The 24,194-nt window shown below is 36.6% G+C and overlaps 1 protein-coding gene across 5 annotated transcripts in view; it reads left to right on the forward strand.

Annotated features, from left to right (window-relative positions):
- Positions 1 to 1,439: 1,439 nt before the first annotated feature.
- Positions 1,440 to 24,194, forward strand: part of dennd5b (DENN/MADD domain containing 5B) — a 36,508-nt gene continuing 13,753 nt past the window's right edge. For 2 of the 5 annotated variants that reach the window (XM_079398604.1, XM_079398605.1), the window contains exons 1-5: positions 1,442 to 1,769; positions 13,579 to 13,638; positions 17,458 to 17,567; positions 19,891 to 20,611; positions 22,002 to 22,189. In XM_079398604.1, coding sequence (XP_079254730.1) covers positions 1,661 to 1,769; positions 13,579 to 13,638; positions 17,458 to 17,567; positions 19,891 to 20,611; positions 22,002 to 22,189 — 1,188 coding nt within the window. In that variant the 5' untranslated portion in view covers positions 1,442 to 1,660. Of the gene's footprint in view, positions 1,770 to 13,578; positions 13,639 to 17,457; positions 17,568 to 19,890; positions 20,612 to 22,001; positions 22,190 to 24,194 lie in introns of all 5 variants that reach the window. The other 3 variants (XM_079398608.1, XM_079398606.1, XM_079398607.1) reach the window with 3 other exon arrangements.

Consider the following 24,194-nt stretch of genomic DNA (forward strand, 5'->3'; position numbering starts at 1 on the left):
GTCACTTCACACAGATCTTGTTTCTGCGCTCGTGAAGGTGCATGGACAAACGCTTTCACTGTGGACTGGACTCAGCTAAAGCTGGGGGATGGCTGGCACTTTGCATTGAAGTGTGAACTCAGCATTATTCATTTTAGCGCAGTAACAATAAACTTTCGGACCCCACCATGACCATGAAGCCCCTCCCACAACAGCGACGTCATAATCCAAAGTTTGTACAGGTGAAATACCACCAAGGTAAAAAAGAAGAAGAAAAAAAAAAAAATAAATACCACCATGGTAACTATTTCTGCCAACATTTATTGTTACCACAGTTTTTCTTTGTTACCACCATTTTCTGTTACCACATAATATAATTATTAGTACAACCTAATAATTTTTTTAAATTTTTTAATAATTTAATAAAAAATTGCATTAATAAAATAAGAAAAAACATCTTTAAATCCTTACATGAATGACTAGAAAAGTCATGTACATTCATTGATTAAAAAGAGAGGGCTCCATGAAGAACATTCATTACTTAAAACTTTTGTTGAATTCTGAAATAATTCAATTTAATTATTATTTTAGTTAATTATAGGCTATTTTAATCTATAACACTCCAAATTTGTTCGGACAATGAGGGAAACCTACAAAAGGGTGATTATTGAGTCCATTCCTGAATTTATTGTCTGTATGTGTATGTATATATATATATATATATATATATATATATATATATATATATATATATATATATATATATATTGTGTTAGTGATGGAGTTTATATGGTGTTTTTATTTTATTCCATTTATTATCATTTTGATTAGTTGGGTGATGCCCAATAGATTATTACTATAATAGATCATTTAGCACACAAATACAAAGGCACTAGAAATACATGTAACCAACAGAGGGCGATACAAACTACCTTTGTAAACCATGGCTTATACGTGGATAACATTATATTGCAAATATTTTTTATAATACATAGCAGATTTATGTCAACTTAGTAAGGATATTAAAAGCGTGATATATCACTGTAAAAATCATAATCAAATAATCAATAACAGATACTAGTAGAAAATGAATGTCTAGTATGTGTAAATGGTAATATTGTGTAACAGCTATGTTCTGCCTGACAAATTTAAAACACGTTTTAAATATAGGCTGAAAACATTTGACTTATTTACAAAACATATTTATTGTAATTATTGTGAAACAAAACAGAAATTGACTGGAAACAAGGCAGCTAATAGTCTATTGTATATTTTTGCACTTTTTAATATTTGTACTTATTTGTTATTCGTATGAAAAATCTTTGCTTATTTATTTATTTTTTGCAGGTGAATCATAAGATTTAAAAGACACGGCTTTCATCACTGCATGCTTCATCTCAAACAAATACTTGAGGCGAAACCTTGGAGTCTGGATTGGCTGAACGTGATCAGCTGAAGCCCTGCGTCAGTGCAGCTACAACTCACAGCCACAGCAACAAACGCTCTTCAAAACAAATTACACCTACATAGACTGCTTTCCGAAGCTCACCGCCCAAAATTTAAGCCATTAGCTTTCATTAAAACGGCGCTTTGGTTGATTTCATTTGCCTGAGGACGCTGGATATGGAGCTGGTCGGGTCTGTATAACAGACGCGGACAAAGCGGATCAGCTCGAGCCGAGATGAGCGCGACTATGAGCGGCTCTGGGTCAGCGCCCTGCCGCTTCGCACATTACTTCGTTATATGCGGTATAGACAACGAAACGGGTCTGGAGCCCGATGCTTTGGCAGGTAAGATTGAGTTATGTTGTATTATACATTGTAGCGTGACTATAAACGCACCACAGCAGGTATAATAAACACGAGCTAACGTGCACTGATTTCTTATGAGCCATGCTGCTTGAATCACATTAAACTCCTGATATTAGGACGTTCAAATACATTTAATGTATTCATATGCATGGTTAGGAATAGCAGACTCGAATTTGACAAGAGACCCTAAGAAATTAGAGAATTGCACTGATTTTTGAGACATGGGACATAATTTGCTACAAAATAGAGATATCAGTGAATTGGATCAATGTTAAAACGTGTTCAATCTTCAGTTTTCTTACAAAATGTGTGTTTTTCCTTGCATACCGCTCAATTCATCCTCATAAAACTGACTAATATAACACTAAATCCAAAGTATTGAGAACACAAGACAGTTTCATATTAATTTTCACCATTTTATGTCAGACGTGTCATATTGCAGTGTTGAGAAAATAAACATATTTTTGCATATCACACATTTATTAAATGCAGTAGCCATTTTGTTCTTCTGATATTGCTGTCTACTGTATACTAGAAAATAGTTTCTTTGTGATGTGGAAAAGTGTCTCAAATATTACCTCTACAATTTGTGTGACGGATGATGGTTCTGACAGAAAATATGAGCACAATTACTTACAATTATGAAAAAAATATAAACGGAGCCAGTGTAACCTTAACTAAACCTATAGCACATGTAGTATCATAATATTTAATTAGATATTGATGTATGTAGAGAGAGAGAGAGATGGATAGATATTGATTGATTATAGATAAATCAATTTAATACCTTATTTCCTAAATGAAGAAAAGAATCAATTATGTTCCCATTCACCCAATGTTCTCTGTTAGACGAGGGATTTACACACACACACACTGTTTAAACTTTTGTTTTTGAGAGATGATGGTTGGTTGGTTTGATTGACGTGATCATATTTGTCTTATCAGAAACATGCATCTTAAAGGTTATTGAACTTGAAAGGTTTTAAAAGATATCACAAAGTACTGTGGTTCAAAGTGACTTGCATTGAGCAGTCAATCAGTGCTGGGCAGCGCACGTGTCTGTCACTACTGATCATTTTGATTTCAATCACTCATACTGTGATTGGTGTCAACAGATGACTCTCAAATAACTTGATCTGCTTGACTTGTATCTGATATCATGTACCTTGTGTGGTGAGTTTTTGGCACAGGGAGCCTTGTGTTTGTACTAGTTGTCTCATATGCGATATGCACATTTCTTGTAACCTGATTTGAAAGCACGTAACAGTTTTTTGCCAAGAGTGCAAGTGTAATTGTCAGAGAAAACACGGCTTCCAAAAGCAACTGCTACTTGTAATCCCAGTAGCCAGTCTGTGTGCTCTTACCCTGTTATTCTCTAATCTTTGTCTGGCCTTGTTTTAACAGATGTGCTGATTGCTCTACCTTTTTAAGGCTTGGCACAGTTTAACAGACTACTGGGGAACTGTGTGAAGAGCTAAACTGCATGTGCGTGATGCTCCCGTGGATTAGATGTGTTGCTTTAAACCGAGAGAGTGCAGAGCGGGCCGTGTTGGATCACATCATAATGATGAACCTGCTTAGAGCTTCTATTTTTGCTTTCAACACAGAGAGAAGTTTAGTACTTGTAAAAATCAATAAAATAAGCCTGTGCAATTAAAGGCATGTCCATCCTGGGAAGTGCAAGTTAAACTCTATCCACAGCTGGTTATAATTATTTTGAAATTGTGGCTGATATAATAATATTTGATACAATCAGTTTATGAATGATTAATGGCCAACGTTCAAATTCTGTACTATTTTCTGTAAGTAAATAAATACACTTAAACCTAAAATCAATTAAGGCATCAAAGCAATATTAAAATGTACATTATGAAAAACCTGTACTTTTTTTAGATTTTCTTTGTGCTGTTAGTGTTTTTAAAGATTTAATGCGTTGAATATTAGATGATGGCATCATTATTATAAATGTAAAAACAGAAGGAAAGGTATGCACATTTAAATATCCATTGTTGATAAATCCCAAAAAATTTGGGAAATTGAGACATTTGTGATATTTAAATACTAGTGTAAAAAAAATGTTTTATATTCCATTGGGGGGGGGGGGGGGGGGGGGGTTGTAATTTTTATTAGTTGTCTATATTTCTACATAGCTTTATTTTTAATTCAGTTTTAGTTTGACTAATTTTACATAAACTTTGTAAACAAAACAATTTTCACTTAAGTGTTACATCTAATATTTATATTGTATTTTATTTCATCTTATTTCCCCTAAAGATAATTATTTCTGATAGTTTTAGCACTGAATTGAGGCACATCTAGAGACTTTGCAGCATTAAGCAACCGCATAGCCTTGTCAACAGCATCTTAACATCATAGCAGCACCACTCAAGAATATCTAAAAATCTGGTTTGTAACGTTTGTACAGAGGAAAAAAGCCTTTTCTCTTTCAGCGGATCCGATTTTTCGCCGTGAGATTGGTTTGGTTCCCCAGATAAAGTTCATCACGATTAAACAGTTTGAGCTTGATTAATTTACCACTGTGTGTGTCCAGTGTCATCAGGGCTTGGATTTTATCAGCTCCCCGTTGCTCAGATAAGCCATGTGAAGTCGCACTGTGTGTTGCATTGTGAGATGCTTCATGTGAGATCCATGTACAACATAACCTTTGTTGAAGATTATCCTACTGTTCTTGTTTGATCAATATCAAGTGTTTTGAAAAGCCCCCTCGCCTCACCCCATAGCACCTGTATTCTCTGGTGGCCTAGTTTCTAAAGGTTAGCTTTGGTTGCACCTCCTGTGAGAAAATGAGAACGCTCATTTGTAAGTCAAACCACTTGAAGATGGAATGAGCGAGAGATTGTTTTCCTGATATATTTTTGGCCCTGTTTCCTCACTTCCATTGTTCAAAACACACATTTCCTGCTGGATACCTCAGCGTGTTTCTGCATGACTGAATGTGCTGCCGTCCAATCCCAGAGGAGCCCTGCACTCATACGGCTGATCTCCCCCTTCCCTGGGCTTTTCTGCATAATCATCACTGCTGGTTGCCCTTTCACTGGACTGTGTGCAATCTGTTTCTTGTTTTTATTTAAGAGGCTGTTTTGACTGTGTCATGGTTAATTGAAGTGAACTTTCATTACACAAATGCACTGTGGCCCCTCGATTGGTGTCATTTTGAGTTGCCATGCCTTCTTTCCTTGATGGCAGAGGCTTGTTAATGATGTGCTTGTGGTCTGCTCTGATTACAACAGTTGCCATTTTTCGAGTCAGCTTGTCATCCTCTGTGAAGCCAAATTGTAGTAGACTGTTTCCACATCACAATTTTAAAAGAAAGTTATTGCATCTTTATATCTTGCAGTGCAAGTAGTTTGGTTTCTACGGTGGCCGAGAAGTGCAAAACAAATCACGATTCTGAAAACAAAATAACAAATGCAAATGCAAATCTAAAAAACAAAATAAGTCAGAAAACACAACAACAATTCAGAAAACATTATAACAAGTCAGAAAACACAACGACAAATCAGACAAACCGGAAGAGGTAGGTATAGTTTGAGACAGCGCCATTGGTTTAGGAATAGATTACTCATCACTGATTGGGTGGATCCAGTGAGCGATCCAGTGGCGCAGATGGTAGAGCGCGTGTCATTGTGTTTTTGGACGCGATCGACCCGGGTTCGAGTCCGCCTTTTGCTGAACTTTTTTTTTCTTCTTCCTTTTCAAATCTCGTATTGCATCGGAAAGGTATTTATTTTCAATAAAAATTAAGGAAATAATCCAAAAGTTGAAAATAAAGTATCGGGTAAGGTTAGTGTAGGTGTAGGGAGAGCTTTATTGTACCAATAAGGTGGCATCCATTTGAATTAAAATGATAATTTGCACTCAATACGTTATTATTGCACACTGGTTTTTTTACCATGTAAAATATCTCACAATGTGACTATTTCTTGTTATTGTGACCTTATGTTGCAATGCAACATTTGTTTCTCCTAATTGTGCTGGGTGACTATTTCTTGTAATTGCACATTTATAATTTGTAATTGCAATTTTATATCTCACAATACAACTTTGTCTCTTGTAACTGCAATTTTTAAGGTGACATTTTCTTGTAGTTGTGACTGTATCTCACAATATGGCTTTATATCACACATAGCGGCTTTATTTCTAGTAATTGCGACATTATATCTCGCAGTGCAGTGCTTTGTTTCTCCTAATTGTGCATGGTGACTTTATTTCTTGTAATTGCAACTTTATATCTCAAAGTGACTTTGTATCTTTGCATATTACAATGTAACTTTATTTCTTATTGTTTGTCTTTTTCACAATTTAACTTCATATCTCACAGTGCAACTGTCTTATTGTAAACTTCCTCAAAATGATTTCCATAAGTGATTTGGGGAAAACAAGCTGCACTACTGGCTGTCTTTCATGTCTTTTTCTCTGTTTAACTTTCGTTTCTGTTTATTTTTCAGACTCATTCTCATTAGTCAGTTCTTGTTCAACTCTGGATGTTTTTAGTTCCTTGGAGGGCTTGTCAAACACTTTCTAGGCACATATTCTAGGCCTAAGGGTGGTGTCATGTCCTCTGAGTGGAATAAAAATATAGACTATAAATAGGCCTCTTGTGTTTGACTCTCTGAAAAGAGGATTGCTACATGTCAAAGAAATTGCTTTGCTGGCAGTCCCTCTGTATTTGTCATATTGTGATTGTGAACAATAATAACAAAAGGAAATGAAAACATGAAACACAAAATTTGAATCAAAGTTGTGCACATGCACACATCTTTATACTCTGATCTGCACTTTTATCATGATTTCAGTTCCCTACAAAATGTGCCGCACCTACAGGCCTTTATATCATCTTGTGTCTCACTTGATCTGCCATGCATCAATAAAATGGGTTTTCCTGCTTTGGCAGAAGAAGATATTTCAATCTTTGATGTACTAGCCTGTCTCCATTGTTCACACCTCTACCTAAAGAGGGGATTGTCTCTTGAATTACCTTCATTTACTGAGGATTTGACACCATGAGCGGTCATTAACAGTGAATCGCCGATGTCTGGTCCCTTTGATTTGGAAACCGTATCGTCTCCATTTAATTTTTATAGTGGTCCCTAAACAAGTCTCTTGTAACAAGTACAGCAAACTACATGCTGAGAGGTACATTCTACCCAGCCAGCAGTGTGTCTGCAGTTAGTGGTTTGTTGTCTAGGCAGTGACGTGAGTCATACAAAAACTAAATACATGGATTCAGAGCGGAACACAATACCAAACTACTTGTATTTCTGAAATCCCTAGTTGCGCTTAACGTTCTGCAGTTTTGCATGCAATGGTTTTATAAGATTTTTGTTTAAATTTGAAATAAAACAGTAAATCATGCACTGATATAGGCCTAAAAAGTCTGATAGTTTGTGTAACTAAATTAACTAAAATCAGTATCAAAACATTGTAATTTCTGTTTGAAAATTTGATTCATTGTGATTTGTGACATTTCCTAAAGATTTCCTGTTTTATTTTTAATTCAATTTAATTTATAACCAATATCCATTAATACTGAAATATAAAATCTCTAATATTGGTCAATAACCTCTATATATATGTTTCTGATATATTGATATTTGTTTGTTCTCCATCACATTAACATCAGCTCTGGTGACACACGGGGTCATTTTCATTTTGTAATGATACAAGACTTCAAACATACCTGCTGAAGCTGGTGAGGATCGAGGTCTCTTTAAAAAAAACCTTCTAATACTTCAGCCTAGATGAGACTTACAAAACCTGGGCGTCAAGTGGTACATTGTTACATTGTGGCTGCATGACGTGTCTCCGTTCATTGTTTCTTAAATACGCTGGCCAGCTCGTATTGTGACTGCAGGCAGAGACACAAGGCAGTAGTGGACAGCTATAAAGAGCATTGGTTCCTAGACCATCTGTCTGTGAGCACCAGCGTGGACATGGGGACAATGGCTATGCTAATGTCGCAACACCTCCCTAGCTTCCCATTGACTTTTTCCTTGAATAAGCCTGAATTGGGGAAAAACGGGTCGAATGCGAGTGTTGTGTTGCTGAACCTTTCCTCTTCCGTTCCTATTTTCTTTCTTTGTCCACCTGAGGCTATTTAAACTCTCACTATTAACTAGTTGCTTATTAGCATGCCTGTTATTATCATATTGGCTGTACTTCTAAATAATTAGTACTTATAAAGCACATATTCTGAATCTGCATGACCAAATTCTACATCCCTAATCCTACCCAATACCTAAATTTAACATCTAACTTACTAACTATTAATAAGCAGCAAATTAGGAGTTTGTTAATGGTTTAATATTGAGAATTGGACCTTAAAATAAGGTGTGACCCAATGTTTCATAATCTTTATATTCCTACTTTTACCGTTTCTAATGTTAATCTACAACCCTTAACCCTGCATTATTTTGAAACACAGGTAAAGTAGTTCAAAGTCATGCTTTTACTCTCCCCAGTACTTTTAAGACTGTTTATGAAGATCAGAGATGGTGGGAGGGGGTCTGTAAACCTGTTAGCCTAATCTGCTCAGAGACCCAGTACAACTGTAATCTGCCTTCCTCTTAATTTCAAGTAAAGTTCAGTGTGGTGTGGTGTAGTACTGTATCGCAAACATGAGATTCACATTTTCACAACTTGTACCTGTAGTTTAATTGCATTCCGCCAGACTGCTCAACAGCTTTTTCCCCCAGGCTGTGAGAGCCCTCAAATCACCCCGCCCCCCTCTGAAACCCCATGCAAACCCCTACCTCCTGAAACATGGACCCCCCCCCAACCTTACCATACCAAAGAAAAAAACTGTATGGAACTTTTTTTGTGCAATTTGAAGTGTGCTACACACAGGTGATTGGGCCTGTACAAACCACCTGTAGTAACACACTCTCCTCTATGTGCACTAGACACTTTACACACACTGCTGCGTGTACACAATCCCACAAAAGACTCAGCAATATATGTATGTTTACATGCTCATGCACTACAAATCATCCTGCACTGTTCCCCAACCAGCTGCTTGACTCAAAATATCTCTCTTTGTACATGTTCAGTATTTGTGAAGCATTCGTATAGTTTGTATTTTCTATCTTTTATTTTTAGTTTGTATAGGGTAAATATTTATATATATATAGTATACTTATAGTTAAATCTGTCAGTAGGTTAGTAGTGTATAGGTTTATAGTTTTTTACTTCATTGTTGTATGTCTGTATTTATGTAGCACCGTGGTCCTGCGAGGCACAACATTTCGTTCCACTGTATGTCCCCACATGTAGCGGAATGACAATAAAGCTCGACTTGACTTGAATATGTAAAAACTGAAATATATAAAACATGTTTCAAGTGTTTTTAGTGGTGAAATTTACAATATTTTTGATGCAATGACATTCTTTACTTTGTTTTTATTTAGCCTATTTTATTTTTGTATAAATGAATTTGTTATTTGGCTTTGCTTTTGATTTAGTTTTTCATTTATTTTTCAACTTTTTTGCAACATTTTAAAGGTATTTTCTTTTGCAACAATGCCCCTGTACACAAAGCAAGGCCCATAAAAAAATATTTACTAAGTGTAGCGTAGAATAGAACCAAAATAAACCTGAACCAGTCACACAACATCACTGCCTTACATTACTGATGATGTTGTGTCTGAATGGTAGCAAATCCCTGCATCCACGTTCCAGCATCTAGTAGAAAGCCTTCCTAGAAGATTGGAAACTGTTATGGCAGCAAAAGAGGGATTAATGCTATGACTTTTCTGCTATGCCATTAAATCAAATGTTCAGCAACACACAAAAGCATCAGTGATGCACTAATGTTGGGTAATGGCCTGCTGTCAGTTCACCCCAGATGTGTTCAATAGGGTTTCAAGTCCATGCAGGTTTGTGCAGGCCACTTTTCCACACCAGATTTTAGTGTTGGAAAATCTGTAAGCACAAATCGGTATGAAGAGTTTGAGTCCCACTTTTTAGTTGCCTCTGAAAACTTGTATGCACACAGTAAGTGCAGATTATCAAATGATTTATTAAATGTTAGCATATGTTAAAAAAGTGGGTCCAAAGATTGCATGGTGCATCATTAAGATGATTGTTCTCATAGAAGTGACTGGAGTCGAAATGTGTTAATTTCAACATGGTGTTCATATACGTTCAGCCATCTAGTGCATATATGGGATGGTTATGTCAGTCAAGCACTTTTAAAGGCATCTAGGGGGCAGTTTGTCTGCTTTGGGCAGATATCTGTCAAGTATCATTGCTCTAGATGAGAGCTGTTTAAAGCTCTGCACAGAAGCTGGTGGCATAGTGCCGAATGGGCAATATTTGTCATAACTTGCTGAGTTATGTCACTGGTGCAAAATCGACTTGCATAACATCTTTACCACTCTGCGTGGCCCTCATCCTAATAGATTACAACTGAGGTAAGGCCATTCAGAAACCTTCATCATATGAATGTATGTTTTTGTGTCTGTGGTCTGGATGGCATATAGCTTTCAATGTAAAAGCTTTTTTTAATATATAAATATTTTACTTTAATAACAGTCAGAAAGTAGATGGATGCAGGTCTGGATATGTAATGTCTCTGGTTGCTTTGAGTTTCTCAACCACAAAGGTATCATTGCAAACATTAGATGGGCCGATATGCATAGCTAAAAGGTTACACAATTGGATCTGCTTGGTCTTCACTATGTTTGTGTGTGTGTGTGTGCAGAGACCGAATGAGACCATGAACTGGTCATGTTGACTTTGTTCATTGACTAAGTTCCAGCTCATCGGTGACCTGTGTCCTCAGATAAGACCAAGTGACCAAGACCATGTTTTTTTTTTCCAGTGTGATTCATATGCTGCTTTAGCTCAGATTTGTATTTATACTCTTAAATATGAAGGTTCATTTGGTAGTTTATTTGTTTAACTTTTAAACAATAGTATTTTTAAGTTTCATCATCTCATACACGCTGCAAAAGTTTAGTATACAAGTAAGTACACCGTAGCATTGTTGTTTCTAAATCATCTGCATGCGCAGCTGAGATCACATTATCTAGGCCTGTTAGTCAGATTTCACAAAAAACGCTGATAGGATTTTAGTCAGACTTTGAAATTGAACTATTAAAGTGGACGTAAACACAGATTCTCTCTGAACTTTGACCTGAATGTCTGCAACCGGCTGATATGAGTCCACACATTATCTTTGACAGCCTTGTGTCATGCCTGGAAAAGTCTGCTTTTTTGTGTTGTTTGTGTTCATATTTGAGCGATTGAGTTTAGCATGTTCCTTACATTACAAGGCTCTTTTCTTAATAAAGCACTGGAACCGTCTCATTAAATATTTTAAAGATGAAAGACTTTGCTGCTTATTCCATCCCTTCACTTGCTTTCAAAGTAACTCTTATCAAGCAAATTCAAGCTATTTGTCCCATGAAATTTCAGTGCCAAACCATACAAGTGAATCGTTTTCTTGCTTATGGTGCAGTGAGATAAAACAGTGAGGTTTTGATGGGCTGGGATTGTTGTGGATTACAGCTTTAGTAGATGTGTTATGAGTCTGACACTGGAGCTGTGCTCACTGCCAACCCTTGCAAGAAGGAAAAGGACCCCAATGTTTTGCGCTCGCAATATGCCCGCTCAGCACTTGAAACACACACACACACACACACACACACACACACACACATAGCAAGAGCTCAGTTACGTAACGCTGTTGAGGATGGACAAAGGCTATGCAGGAGACATTGTGTGCTGTCCCTTGCTCTTTCTCTGTCTTCCATCAGCACTTTTAAAATGAATGGTGCTTAGAGCGAGGTCAGTGATTTTGGTCTTTGAAGCTCAATATTATAAATCCAATCCTTCCACTGCTGCCAGGTGTTAATGCAGAAAAAGTTCTGCTTTTATGGACACTTGGATAAAAATGCTGCAGTGCTACCTGATGATTTTGATTGTATGTATATACGTACGCTAGTATGAAACTTAATGATTAGTGTATTGGTTCTCAAAGGTACTGTAAAGAATGCAGTTGTACAAAAACATGTAGTAGTTCTTTTTCTGGGACTTAGAGGTAGCAGACTTTCATTTAATATTCAGCATGAAAATGTGTGATATGGGTTAATTAAATCAAATCAAATCAAATCACTTTTATTGTCACATCACCACAGCACGTGTGCCTTCGTGAGTGAAATTCTTGAGAGCGTGCTCCAGACACTGCAGAAACAATTTACATATAGACAATTTACATATAAACAATTTACATATAGACATTACCATACATACGTACAGACTTATACAGATGACAATGTGTAATATACACATACATATACTCAGTACACACAGTGTACTATTAGACAGACATACAGTTACCGATACACATTATACACAGTATGTAGTACACATTCTACGTTATATACACACAGTAATATGCGAAGATGCAGCAGATTATATATAAACCGGATGTGCAAATGTCATGGATGTGCATTGGATGGTATCCAGTGCTGGCAAAAAGATTGTTGTATTTGTGCAGTAGTGTACTGGTAGTCCAGTTTGAACTGTATTGGAATTAAAGTGCAGTGCGTGGTATATTGTAAAGTGGGAGTGTGCTGTAGGGTGTATTAGTTTTTACTGTTCATTAGCCTGATAGCCTGAGGAAAAAAGCTATCCCTCAGTCGGCTAGTGATTAAGCGAGGAAGAGTATGGCAGGTGCTGGATTTAACAGATTGCAGAGGTAGTTAGGATCTTAGGTGAGTTCAAAGAGTGCTTGATTCACATTCAGTCAGCAGTGACATTTGTTCATAACACACCGGCTGAGTCATCCTGTAAATACCGTTCATAACACTGCAGACACAGCAGTCGCTTCCTGTGTGGGTGAATCTCAAGAATAACACGTCTGGCTCTGTAATTGATATATATAAATACATTTAGTAATATTAGCATTTTAATATTGCGTACAACATTTGAGATATAATTGGTTAGTTTGCTTTGTTTTATTTTTTGTTCATTACATTCTCAGTGAAGATTCTCATTACTGTATTATACAATAATATATTTTATACCATATAAATTACAGTAGTACGTCATCCTAAATGTATTCTCAGTTCTTCCCATTTAAATTTACTTTATTTTATTATATTTTATTTTACTACAAGTGAAACTAAAATCGTTTTCTGACCGTTGTTGTTTTATTTTAGCTAATTTTGTATTTTTGTGTATACTTTTTCCCAGTTTATTTTTATTTCTATTAAGTGCATTTTTTTTCACATTTTGTTTTTATTTTTGTTCGTTTTTAACACTGTGTATTGGAAAAGTGTGACTCAGTCTGAACCATGAGTTTTGTTTAGTTGTGTTGTGTTTTGTAAAAATGGGTAGAACACATCCAATTTTGATGATCCAAACTATTTGAGGCCAAACTGAAGAGGTCTTTCCAGCCAGGCAGCCAGAAGTCTGTATTTGAATGTTGCACATGTAGATATTTCTTAACCACCTCGTTGTGTTCCTTTAACACCTACAAGATAATCTGCGAGCGCTTGCTGGTCATGCACAACGTGATGTCTCCATCCCAACAGAGATTACGGCCTACAGTCAAGCTGCTCACCAAAGCAGAGGCTGTGAAACATGTCTCACTTCACCTCCATCACAGCTCCGCCTGCAAAATAACACACAGGCTGTCTGTGTCTGCAAAGCCATTGCACTTTGAAATCAGTCACGCATCCATTTTGTTTGCTTCTCCATTTCTGTGTTTGGTTTGACATTTTTGCTTTTTGTTTGTCTGTTTGTGTGTTTGCCGTCTCAGCTTTGTACCAATGGCTAGAAGCCGATCGTCAGGGCAGGGACCCAGAGGCCGTGGCTGCAGGTAAACGTCATCATTAACCTCCTCACCACTAAGCTTCCTTAAATTTCTCTGTTTTTATTTCGTTTACTTCGTTCTTTTGCCCTTGATTACACCTGGTATTAAGATCCATCTCAAATGATCCAATCTCAAGCAGTCAGGCATGACAGATTGCTGTTTAAACCTGGTATTAACATGCTTTCCAAATTTATCCCGTGTCTACTTGTATAAAGACTTTGAGCAAAGGCTTTCTGATTTTGACTAAATAGGTTGCTTACTGCATCAGTGCATTGCTCCTTAATGCATAAAGCACAAAAAAATTAAAACAATCACCAACAACCAAGCACTTCTCCCAGATATTTAACTAATCTCAAAATTAATATCCACATTTCATGCTGTACCTTTTAATATTGTGATTTAGATTCACTTGTAGTTTTAAAAGTGAGTGTTTTATTTAATTATTTAAATATTGGAATTTCAATTTTATAGATTATTTAATATTATTGTAATACTACTTGATTAAATCTATAAATGCATGATTTAGAGATGTAATTTTTAAAAGTATTTTATTTTAATATATTAGACTGCTGCTATTATTATTATTATTATTATTATTATTATTATTATTTATAATATTTATTTTATTATTTTTTGTTACATTTATACAACATTAAATTGACTAAATTATTTAGTTTTAATTTTTAATCATTTAGACAAATATAAAGTAATATTTGAATTTTAATGGTTAAAGCTTATAGAATTTTAATATCATAGTATCAATGTTTAATATAATTTTTCACATTTATCAGTCAAATGTGTAAATAAAATAAATTTTATATCCACAATTTTAAAGTTGCTGCAGATCTGTGCAAATAAATATATGCACTTTTTCGGTTTGAGTAGCTATTTTGTTTTGAAGCTGCTTCTAACCATTTTAAAGCCCTCATTTTAATTTATCATTTAGCTATCCGGGCTGCATCAGAACAGATTAATATTTACCTTTATATACAAATGTAATGTGGATGTGTTTTTGACTGCCACTTGACTTGATTGGACATATTAAAAACACATTAATGTTAATTGCAACCCATTTTGCTTCTGTAATGCGATGTATTTCCGAAAGAAATGGACCGTTCAGTTTGGAAAAATGTACAGGACTTCATTATATCCATCAAGGATTGATTAAACATTGCTACATATCAGAATGAGCCAAGACTGAATACCAAGTGTAAACGGGTCATTGTTGTCATTTAGCTTTCGGTCCTCCCATTTTCCTCTCGTTCTCTCTCGGTTTGCGATATGCATCATAGTTAAATGTGGGTCATTTGCCTCAGCTTGTTATTTTAAATCAGTTCCTCTTCTCTTGCAACACTGCCTGTCTTTCTCCCTCCCTGTCTTGTTTTTCTGCTGTTCTCCTGCTGTTCCTGCTATCGCTTCATGGGGTGTTTGCATCAGTCTCTCTCTTTCTCACGTGTATGCCTGCGGCCTCAGACTCTCTCTGTTATAAAGGGCTTTAGTAGATTTCTCTTCCTCCCTGTCCCTTCCTGTTAGTTAATGCCCAGGGCTGTCACACAGTCTCTCCTGCCAAATCACCGCTAGGTCACCCCACAGCACAGACTCGCTCTGTAAATAATCTTCATAAATGACAAAACATGAGCTAGGTTGTTAATTAGACTCAATCCTGATTACCTTGCCTCATTCTGAGTGCCTGAGTGCTGTTTTCATCAAGATTGTACTTGTAACATCGGTATCATTAGTTAGTTGTCTTGTTTATCTTTTTATGCTAACCGCACGCTCTTGTTTGCTTCATTTGATTTAAATCTGTGCATTTTAAGATCAGATCCAAATCCTGCATGACACACTGTCTGCTCCTGTAATCTGCACCGTTCATGGCGCTTTTCCAATCTGTGTTCCCGCTTGTGTTTTGCTGTCAAAGCTATGCTGTTTTCATCTAACACCATGGGCTGCCTGTGTTGGCCTGTTTGAGACACAGTAATATGCACTGAGCCAGAAAAGCAACTGTTTCTCATGAAACTGTTGCGTTCATTATGGTAGAAGCGGCACAGTGCCTCCCTGTTGTTTTTAGACCTTCATTGTGTGCCGACTCTACACACGTCAAGTCTTGGTGCTCACATGAAAGAGAGAGGTTCAAGTATGTCAATAAAATCTGAAAATCCCATTTATACTGTTTTGATCAATCAATCAATCAATCATTTTATAATTTAATTGGATATTCCACATTTTTCCCCAAAGTTATCATTCAAAAAATGTGCAAATTAAAGTGTGCATATCATAACAATAACTCTTGAAATCAATCACCAAAGTATAAAACTGAAATATAAATAATATTCAATATTAAAGCAAAACAGCAAACTATAAATCTAATTTTCTGCTTATGATTCACTAAAATAAATCTTAAAATAAATTTGATATCCTAAACATATTGTGCATATTAAAAATATTTATTAGTAACATTTATTATATTATAATAGACTTTTCTTAATATTAATTATTATTGATTTTACTGAAATGTTTTTGTTCATTTATTTATGCCAAGTTCTGTCATGAAACTCTAGATGGCGCCGGCTGATGGGTCATTAATGCAAACTGATGATATTCACAGCGTTAAACTACTTGGCTCAAGCTGATTGGTTCATGTTGCATATGCAGCCAATGAGCTTGCTGCTTTACATTTTAAATGGCTGGTTAGCATTCACTCGAGCAGTTCGCAGCGCACTTTCAGAGTTCCTCTGAAACCCTCCACCTTCCCCAGCTCCACCTGTATAGATGTGCTACGGGTTATTTTATATGCTATTTGTGCAGTAGCATATTGGCAGTAGCAAGTTTCTGTACTTGCTTTGCAGCAGCAGCAATAATCTACAACAACAGCAGCAGCAAATCAGCAGCGTAGCAGATCTATTCCACCAAGACCAAATACGTTAACATGGTCACATCCATTACCATGCTAAAATCTTCAGCGTTGATAGAAATGGTAGTGCTTTATTTTAAAGTCCTGTTCCTCATGTACATACTATGTATCTTTTATAGTAATTACAATAACTAGGTAAAAACTAGGTACTAACCCTGAACATACCCCTAAATCTAACCATACCCCATGTAGTTATCTTATATTACCAGTACTTTCTTAGGTAAGTACACTGTATGTACACTGTAAGTACTGTAAAATAAAGTTCAACTGAAATGTATCAAAATATCATTAATCAATTGTCACATTCTTATTTTGGGGTATATGAGTGGGAAAATGAATGCTGAACAAACCCAGATGTGGGTGTATGTATGCTAGTGTTGAGATTAGACGGTGAGGAATCCTGCTCAGACCAACACTATGCCCTCAGAGACAGGTGTCATATCTGGGTCACATGGTAAATACAAGTGGATTACTCTGTCCAACGTACCTGAGAGAGTTGTCGTAAACATGTCATAGCAATGTTTGTTTCAACAAGTTATTAAACTATCAAAAGAAGGTGTGAAATGTGTGTTAGAGTATTGTGCCAGATTTATTTAACTGTATGTTGAAATACACATTCAAGTAAACCCCTTACGGTTCAGCACAATTAAGCAGATGTAACTTGTTTGCATGGATATCTCTATACAGTACCATCCTCTCAAAAGGCCTTGCAGTTTAGTGGCGAAACCATGAAACTTTTATCAGTTAAATGCAGTGTAGCGAAGGCACATGATAAACCTCCTCTTATTTATGACCATGTATAAAAATTCAGATACACTCGTACCATAGCTTTTGCATTCTAAAGCTTATGCATATTTTAAAAGATGTTTCCAATCCTCTACTCTCCTTAATACTTATTCCATTCCTCTCTGCAGGGGAAAACTTTGATCAGAGCCCCCTCAAAAGGACCTTCAAATCCAAAGTGCTTGCCCACTACCCAGAGAACATAGAGTGCAACCCATTTGACCAGGATGCTGTCAACATGGTAAGTGACTTCAGTACTTGATACTTTTACCTCTTTGGTTCATGCCTTTTGATTTATTACCTCCAGCAGTGATTTGAATGTGTTTAATGGTTTATATCATTATTTTATTTTGTATCATTCAATTTTGTGCTTGTTTTATATAATAATTTTTTGTTTGTTTGTTTTAGAGTTTTGTTTTTGGTTGGGTTTTGTTTCATTCTTTTTTTGTTTTACGTTTTGTTTATTTATATTTTATTATTCTTGTTTTGTGTGTTTGTTTTGATTTGTTGTGATGTTGCGCTTTTGTTTTTTTTTTTTATGTTTTGTATGAAATACGTCTGGGACACGGGCCTTTCAGAGCATGCTGAGGCTTTATGACTTGGGTGAATTTTTATGGCAAATTTATCATGTCCAAATCATCTAAACTTGTTTGTTTTCAGTTTCAAAAAAATGTTCCCATACACAATCTCACTATTTCTCACATTAGTCATAAGAAAGATCTGCATTGATTTGGAGTATCATAAGGTGTACACACAGACTCTCACTCACTCTGTGGTTGCATGCAATGATCAGCCGAAGGGCTTGTGTTACCATCACAGAGCATGCAGAGGTAACGAAAACCTCTGACCTATCGTTCCTGTGCTGCAAGGTCATTTTTTCCATTGGCAAACGTAAACGGAAGCTTGGCAGTAGTGACACCAGCATCAATTATTCAACCCAGGCTCTCTGCTTTCGTCGGCATGGAAACGGCTCATTGTGCATGTTCTCGCTCTGTGAAAGGAACACCTGAAGTGCTCAGTGCTGCCAGTCATGGTGCCATCACATCATTTGAGGGGAAAAAAAACCGTAATGATGTTCCTGTTTAGTCATTTTTCAAGGCCAGTCACTTATCAGTCACTTATCATGCAGAGGTTCGCATGTAAAACTATATACACACACACACACACACGTTTACTTGGCTATCTAAATGGGGACATTCCATAGGCGTAATGGTTTTTATACTGTACAGACTGTATGTGCTATTGCCCTACACCAACCCTACACCTAAACTTAGCCCTCACAGGAGACCTTCTGCATTTTTACAATTTCAAAAAAATTTTTTGTTTATTTTTAAACCCGTTTTACAAATGAGGACGTCCCCAACGGGAGGTTTTGGAGATTTTGTCAGGTTTACCTCACTTTTGGGTACAACTTTGTCGCCAAAATATGGTTAAGTAGGTACACACACACACACACACACATATACATACATACATACATACATTAAAGTGCTTGAAAGAGAGCTTACAATCATAGAACTCCTTTTCAGTTCTCAGTCCTCCAAGGTCTGGATAAAATTCCACTAGTGAATACTTTCATTTTTCAATTCCACTCTTGGCTAATCTTCTTTTCACTCCTGCACTCTTTTGTTCTCTGTCCTTTCTCTCTCTCCCTCCTTTTCTCCATCGTTTCAGTTCTTGCCTATTTCAGATGGCATTTGAATGACACTTTATTTTGATAACTTTAACAAGTTACACTATTCACACTGCATGTGCGTGCAGCATGGTGCTGCGTAAATAAGAGCAAAGCAGAGTAGGTGCAAAAGCGTCCAATTTTTGCCTAGTGCAGTGCAGAAAACATGCTGAAAATGTACTGTAAACATATTTATCAACACAATATTGTGGTTATAGGCTTTTATGTAGTAACAAATGAATTAAGTGAATTGGTCCCCTGTAATTGAAAAAAATGCAAGTTTCAGGCATTCAGACACTTTGCTCAGTAAATCCGATTAAAATAGGCTGTGCATATTTTGCATATATCTGTTGTGCGTGCATCTTTGAATCTTTGCATGTGTCTATTTATAAAGCAGATGCCAAAATAAAAGTTAAAGATCAACGATGCATTCCATTACCTGCATAATTTACCATTAAGTCGTCCAGTTTAGTCACGTCAAATGCACTTTGGAGTTAAAATCATATTGCCACATATGAGATAGAGGGTGACTGAAACATTTCCCCCATCTACATGTGTATAAAATCTTGAGGAATAAACTGCATGTCTTTAACATATTGACCAGCCAACTTTTAACAGATGCCATCTCTCGCTGTACATCCATTAAAGCAATGCAGAGTAAGAGGAAAATCCATCAGCAATAATGTGCTTGGCTGTCTTCTGACAACAGCATCTTCATCTTCATCACATTTTTTTTTTCTCAGTGGAGTGCTAAGGTTTACATCGTTTTTTTTATGTTGCTGGAAGTGTAAACAGTAGAAGCCCTGCATATATAAAAATGCACAATAAAGGCAACATTACGAAATGTGTAGTTACTGAAGCAATAAGTAATTTTCTCTCTCTTTCTCTTCAGCTCTGCATGCCCAAAGGTCTGTCATTCCGAACACAGCGTGACAGTCGTACCCCACAGTTCCACTCTTTCCTCATCACAAGAGAAGATGGATCTCGCACTTATGGTTTCGTTCACACCTTCTACGAGGAGGTGACCAGCCCTCAGATCTGCTCTGCCATGCAGACGCTACACCAGATGCACCAAGCAGAGCATAATGCATCTGCCCATAACTGCCCTTCGTCATCTTCCTCATCCTCCTCATCCTCCTCTAGTATGGACTCTTTAGCCAGCAGCCTGGATGAAGTTGAGTCTCCATCCTCAACTTCCTCCTCACAAGGGGGCCATAGGAGTTGTGGCTGCTCCGGCGAAGGCTATGATTCTGTTCGCGACACACTGTACGTGTCCAAAGCTATGTGTTTAATCACACCCATGCCCTTCATGCACCCCTGTAAACGCTTCCTGTCCCAGGTGCACCGTGCTGTCATCTCCCATCAGCCACCCCCACTTGCTTTGGAAAGCTACATCTACAACATCCTCTATGAAGTACCTTTGCCGCCTCCTGGACGCTCTTTAAAGTTCCACGGAGTGTATGAACCTATTCTTTGCCAGAGGCCTGGTGTCGGGGAGCTGCCGTTGGCTGATTTCCCACTGAGTGAGGCTTTCCAGTTGTTGGGAGTGGAAAATCTGGTGCAGATTTTTACTTGTGTTCTACTTGAGATGCAGATCCTCCTCTACTCGCAAGGTAAGAAACATACGATTTTAGCTTAGGAAATGTTTTTTGTTTTGTTTGGTCATCTTTGTTTGCACCTGCCTAGTCCAGATTTATCCACTTGTGCTTGCTTTCGTTTGTTTTGTTAATACTTTTTTGGTCTTTCTTTTTGTTTGCTTTTGACTGTTCCATGTTGTTTTGTGTGTTCTGTTTGTTTCATTTGGTTTAGTTTGATTTCAATTGGCCAAGTTGGCTTTGTTTTCTTTCTTTTGGCTTTGCTTTCATATGTTTTTGGTCTTGCTTTGTTTGCTTTTGTATGTCTTTTTTTGCTTTCAATTTCTTTCATTTGTTTTCGTTTGGCTTGGTTTTGTTTGGTTGTGCCTGGTTTCATTTGCTTCCATTTTGTTTTGTTCATATTCATTTGCTTTCATTTGGTTTTGTTGGCTTTTGTTTGGTGCATATTGGTTTTGCTTTATTTGGTTTATCTTTATCTTTGTCATTGCATTCTTTTTTACTATTACATAAGATAAATACAAAATATGTTTAGAAATAAATATAGATTTATTTGTTTATTACAGTAATGCAGTTTCCAAACAATAGATTGACTTTCTGTGTTTGTTTCTACTGCTAGGATAATTGTGTGATTTAATTAGCCTAATTCAGTTTTAAATGTATTGACCAACTGGCAAGCTCTACCTTTTATATCAAGCTTACAGGCTGTTTGTGTTTGACTTAAGTCTTCACTCTATGCAGAACAGTTAATCTCTTATTTAAGCATTTAAATTTGAGTTCTGATGCTGGCAAGTGCATCTTTGCAGGGCCTTTGATGTGGAGACTGAGTGAATGTGGAGGAGCCGAATGAATATTACATTACCCTGCTGCAGCACATATGCTTTTCAGTAAACACAAGCTGATACACATGCTAATGAATTCCTCTGACTGTTCTCCATATGGACAAATGATGGGATTTTTATAATAACATTGCCCTCTTTTAGTAAGTCCACCATAGAGTATTATGTGATAAGTTGCCTTTCATCTAACTTAACTTAGGTCCAAATTGAACCATCATCAAGTGCCAAAGGCAAGTAGCAAAAATGACTTTGATGGTTCAATAAAACCGATTTGCTAGCCAGTTTTAGGAATTTCAACATAATTCATGGTTACGATCTTCACTGATATTATGCATATATAGTATAGTAGGGAAAAACAAATAGATTAACTTTTATATCGACAAAAAAACTATACTAGGGTTGTAAAGCGATTAAATTAATTTATTAATTACACAGTGTTTTGACTAATCTACTTGATCACAAATTAATCACACATCAAATTTGTCTGAGAAATTTTTGAGAAAGCTTCAAAAAGATATTACAAAAAGAAAAGACATTATGATAACATTTTTCTTTTGTCTGTGTACATCTAGATTACCAGAGGCTCATGGTGGTTGCAGAGGGAATCACAACATTGCTGTTCCCGTTCCAGTGGCAGCATGTGTATGTGCCCATCCTTCCTGCTTCACTTCTGCACTTCTTGGACGCCCCTGTGCCGTATCTCATGGGCCTGCAGTCCAAAGAGGGCACGGACCGCTCCAAACTAGAGCTGCCTCAAGAGGTAACCTGCACAAACCTGCACATTCGCACACTTTTTCTCACCAAAGCCACTTAGAAATTCCTGGGATGTGGATGCATCCATCAAGTGGGCTGTTTTTTTTAAGAGGCTTTATAACTTTGGAGCCGGATTGGTTGGTGACAATGGATGATCTGCATATTAGAACGCCCTCAATGCCTTTAAAAAGCACCAGAGGCCTTTGCTGAAAATAGCCTGACTAGTATGAGGCTCTTCTTTTACAGTCCTTGTTTCCCTCTTATTTCTTAGTGAATACATTGTTTCCATGTTTGATGTGTTACATTAGCTGCAGAGCCTTCGTTTCTTTGTGTCATGCTGTATCAGAATTCTTAGCAGAGGTTAATTATGCATGGTTTGTCCTTCTGGATGCTGCTAGGCTTCCCCACATCCTCATCCCTAAATCCCATTTTCCGTAACTCGGCATCCAGATTCCCTGCTATGCATTCTCTTTGAAGTCACTCTGACCCAGAAAAAAAAGACAAATGGCATCAAGAGCGAGACCAAAGGGGGAACAAGAGAGGAGATGGCTTATTTTGCGAAAGCAACACGGGTTTCCATTTTACTGAATCACTTTTATATAAACTAATGTTTAAAAGTTTTGGATTCTGAAATATAAAAAAAAAAATCTCTTATGTTCACCAAGGCTGCATTTATTTGATCAAGTTGATTTGTTACAGTTAAAAACACAAATATTGTTAATCACTGTATTAAGAAAATTTTAAGTAATTGTTTTCTATTTTAATATATTTTAAAATGTGGTCTATTCCTGTGATGGTAAAGCTGAATTTTCAGCAGCCATTACTCCAGTTTTCAGTGTCACATGATCTTTCAGAAATCATTCTAATAGGCTGATTTGCTGCTCAAGAAACATTTGTTTTTTATCAATATTCAAAACAGTTCTACTGCTTAATATACTGTGATTTTTCAGGATTCACTGATTAAAATGTTCAAATGAACATAATTTTTTTGAAATATAATTTTTTTTAACATTATGAATGTCTTTATCATCACTTTTGATCAATTTAATGCATCCATGCTCAATAAAAGTTTTAATTTCTTTCTTTAAAAAAAACCCCTAACTTTTGAACAGTAGTGTACAACGTCTAGAAATAATACTCTAATAAAACACATTAAAATACACAGAACACAAACATTGAGAAATTTAATAAATGCAATACAATTATTATTAATTATTTAGATTTTACCTCATCAACCATCTTTTTTTCACTGACCTTGTTACAGGGCATTTTGGGATTGCCATTTCCGTAGTCATCTCTTGAGGCCGGATTATGCTAAAATGCTGCTCTCCTCACAACCGTTTCCTTGTCCTTGCTTTAAAACCACTTGAGGTTTTCTAATATGTCCTTGTGTAACAGCACTCCAAGTATGGCTAACAGTGCTATAGCTAATTATGCTTCAGCTCCGGTCCATTGTTTTTACCCATTTTAGAGCAGAATTCTTCTGATCGGGAACATTATTAGTATGCAATGAGTCTTAGATGCATATTTAGAGTACAACACAAACCTACATGTGCGCAAACGTGTGCACACACTCATGTTTATGTAGCAGTGTAAAAGGAGACATTAAAAAAGTACATTTAAAGAAAGCTGACACACATTTCAAATTATGTGCACTCGTATGAAATGAAGACAGTCATAAAGACGAACCTAAAGTAACGCATTTTTTAATAGGAAAAAATATGTAATTTTTTTTATTTAGCTAGGTCAAATACATGCATCCTGGCCTGAATGCTGGTTTCTGACAGGCTGTTAGCATTGTGGCCTGACAGAACAGATAGTTCTGCTTGACTGATTTATTTTTACAGCAACAAGGTCACTCTCACACACACACTCACTTGAGGGCATTTTGACTGCATGAGCTGCATTGCATGTGACTGAACAGCAATGTGTCACATAGTGAGATTTCTAATGATCCACTGGATTGATTTAACCTAATTCCAGATGTTGGCTTTGGTTATTCGGTCAGTACA

This window comes from Barbus barbus (assembly GCF_936440315.1).
Source record: "Barbus barbus genome assembly, chromosome: 39".
Lineage (NCBI taxonomy): Eukaryota > Metazoa > Chordata > Actinopteri > Cypriniformes > Cyprinidae > Barbus > Barbus barbus.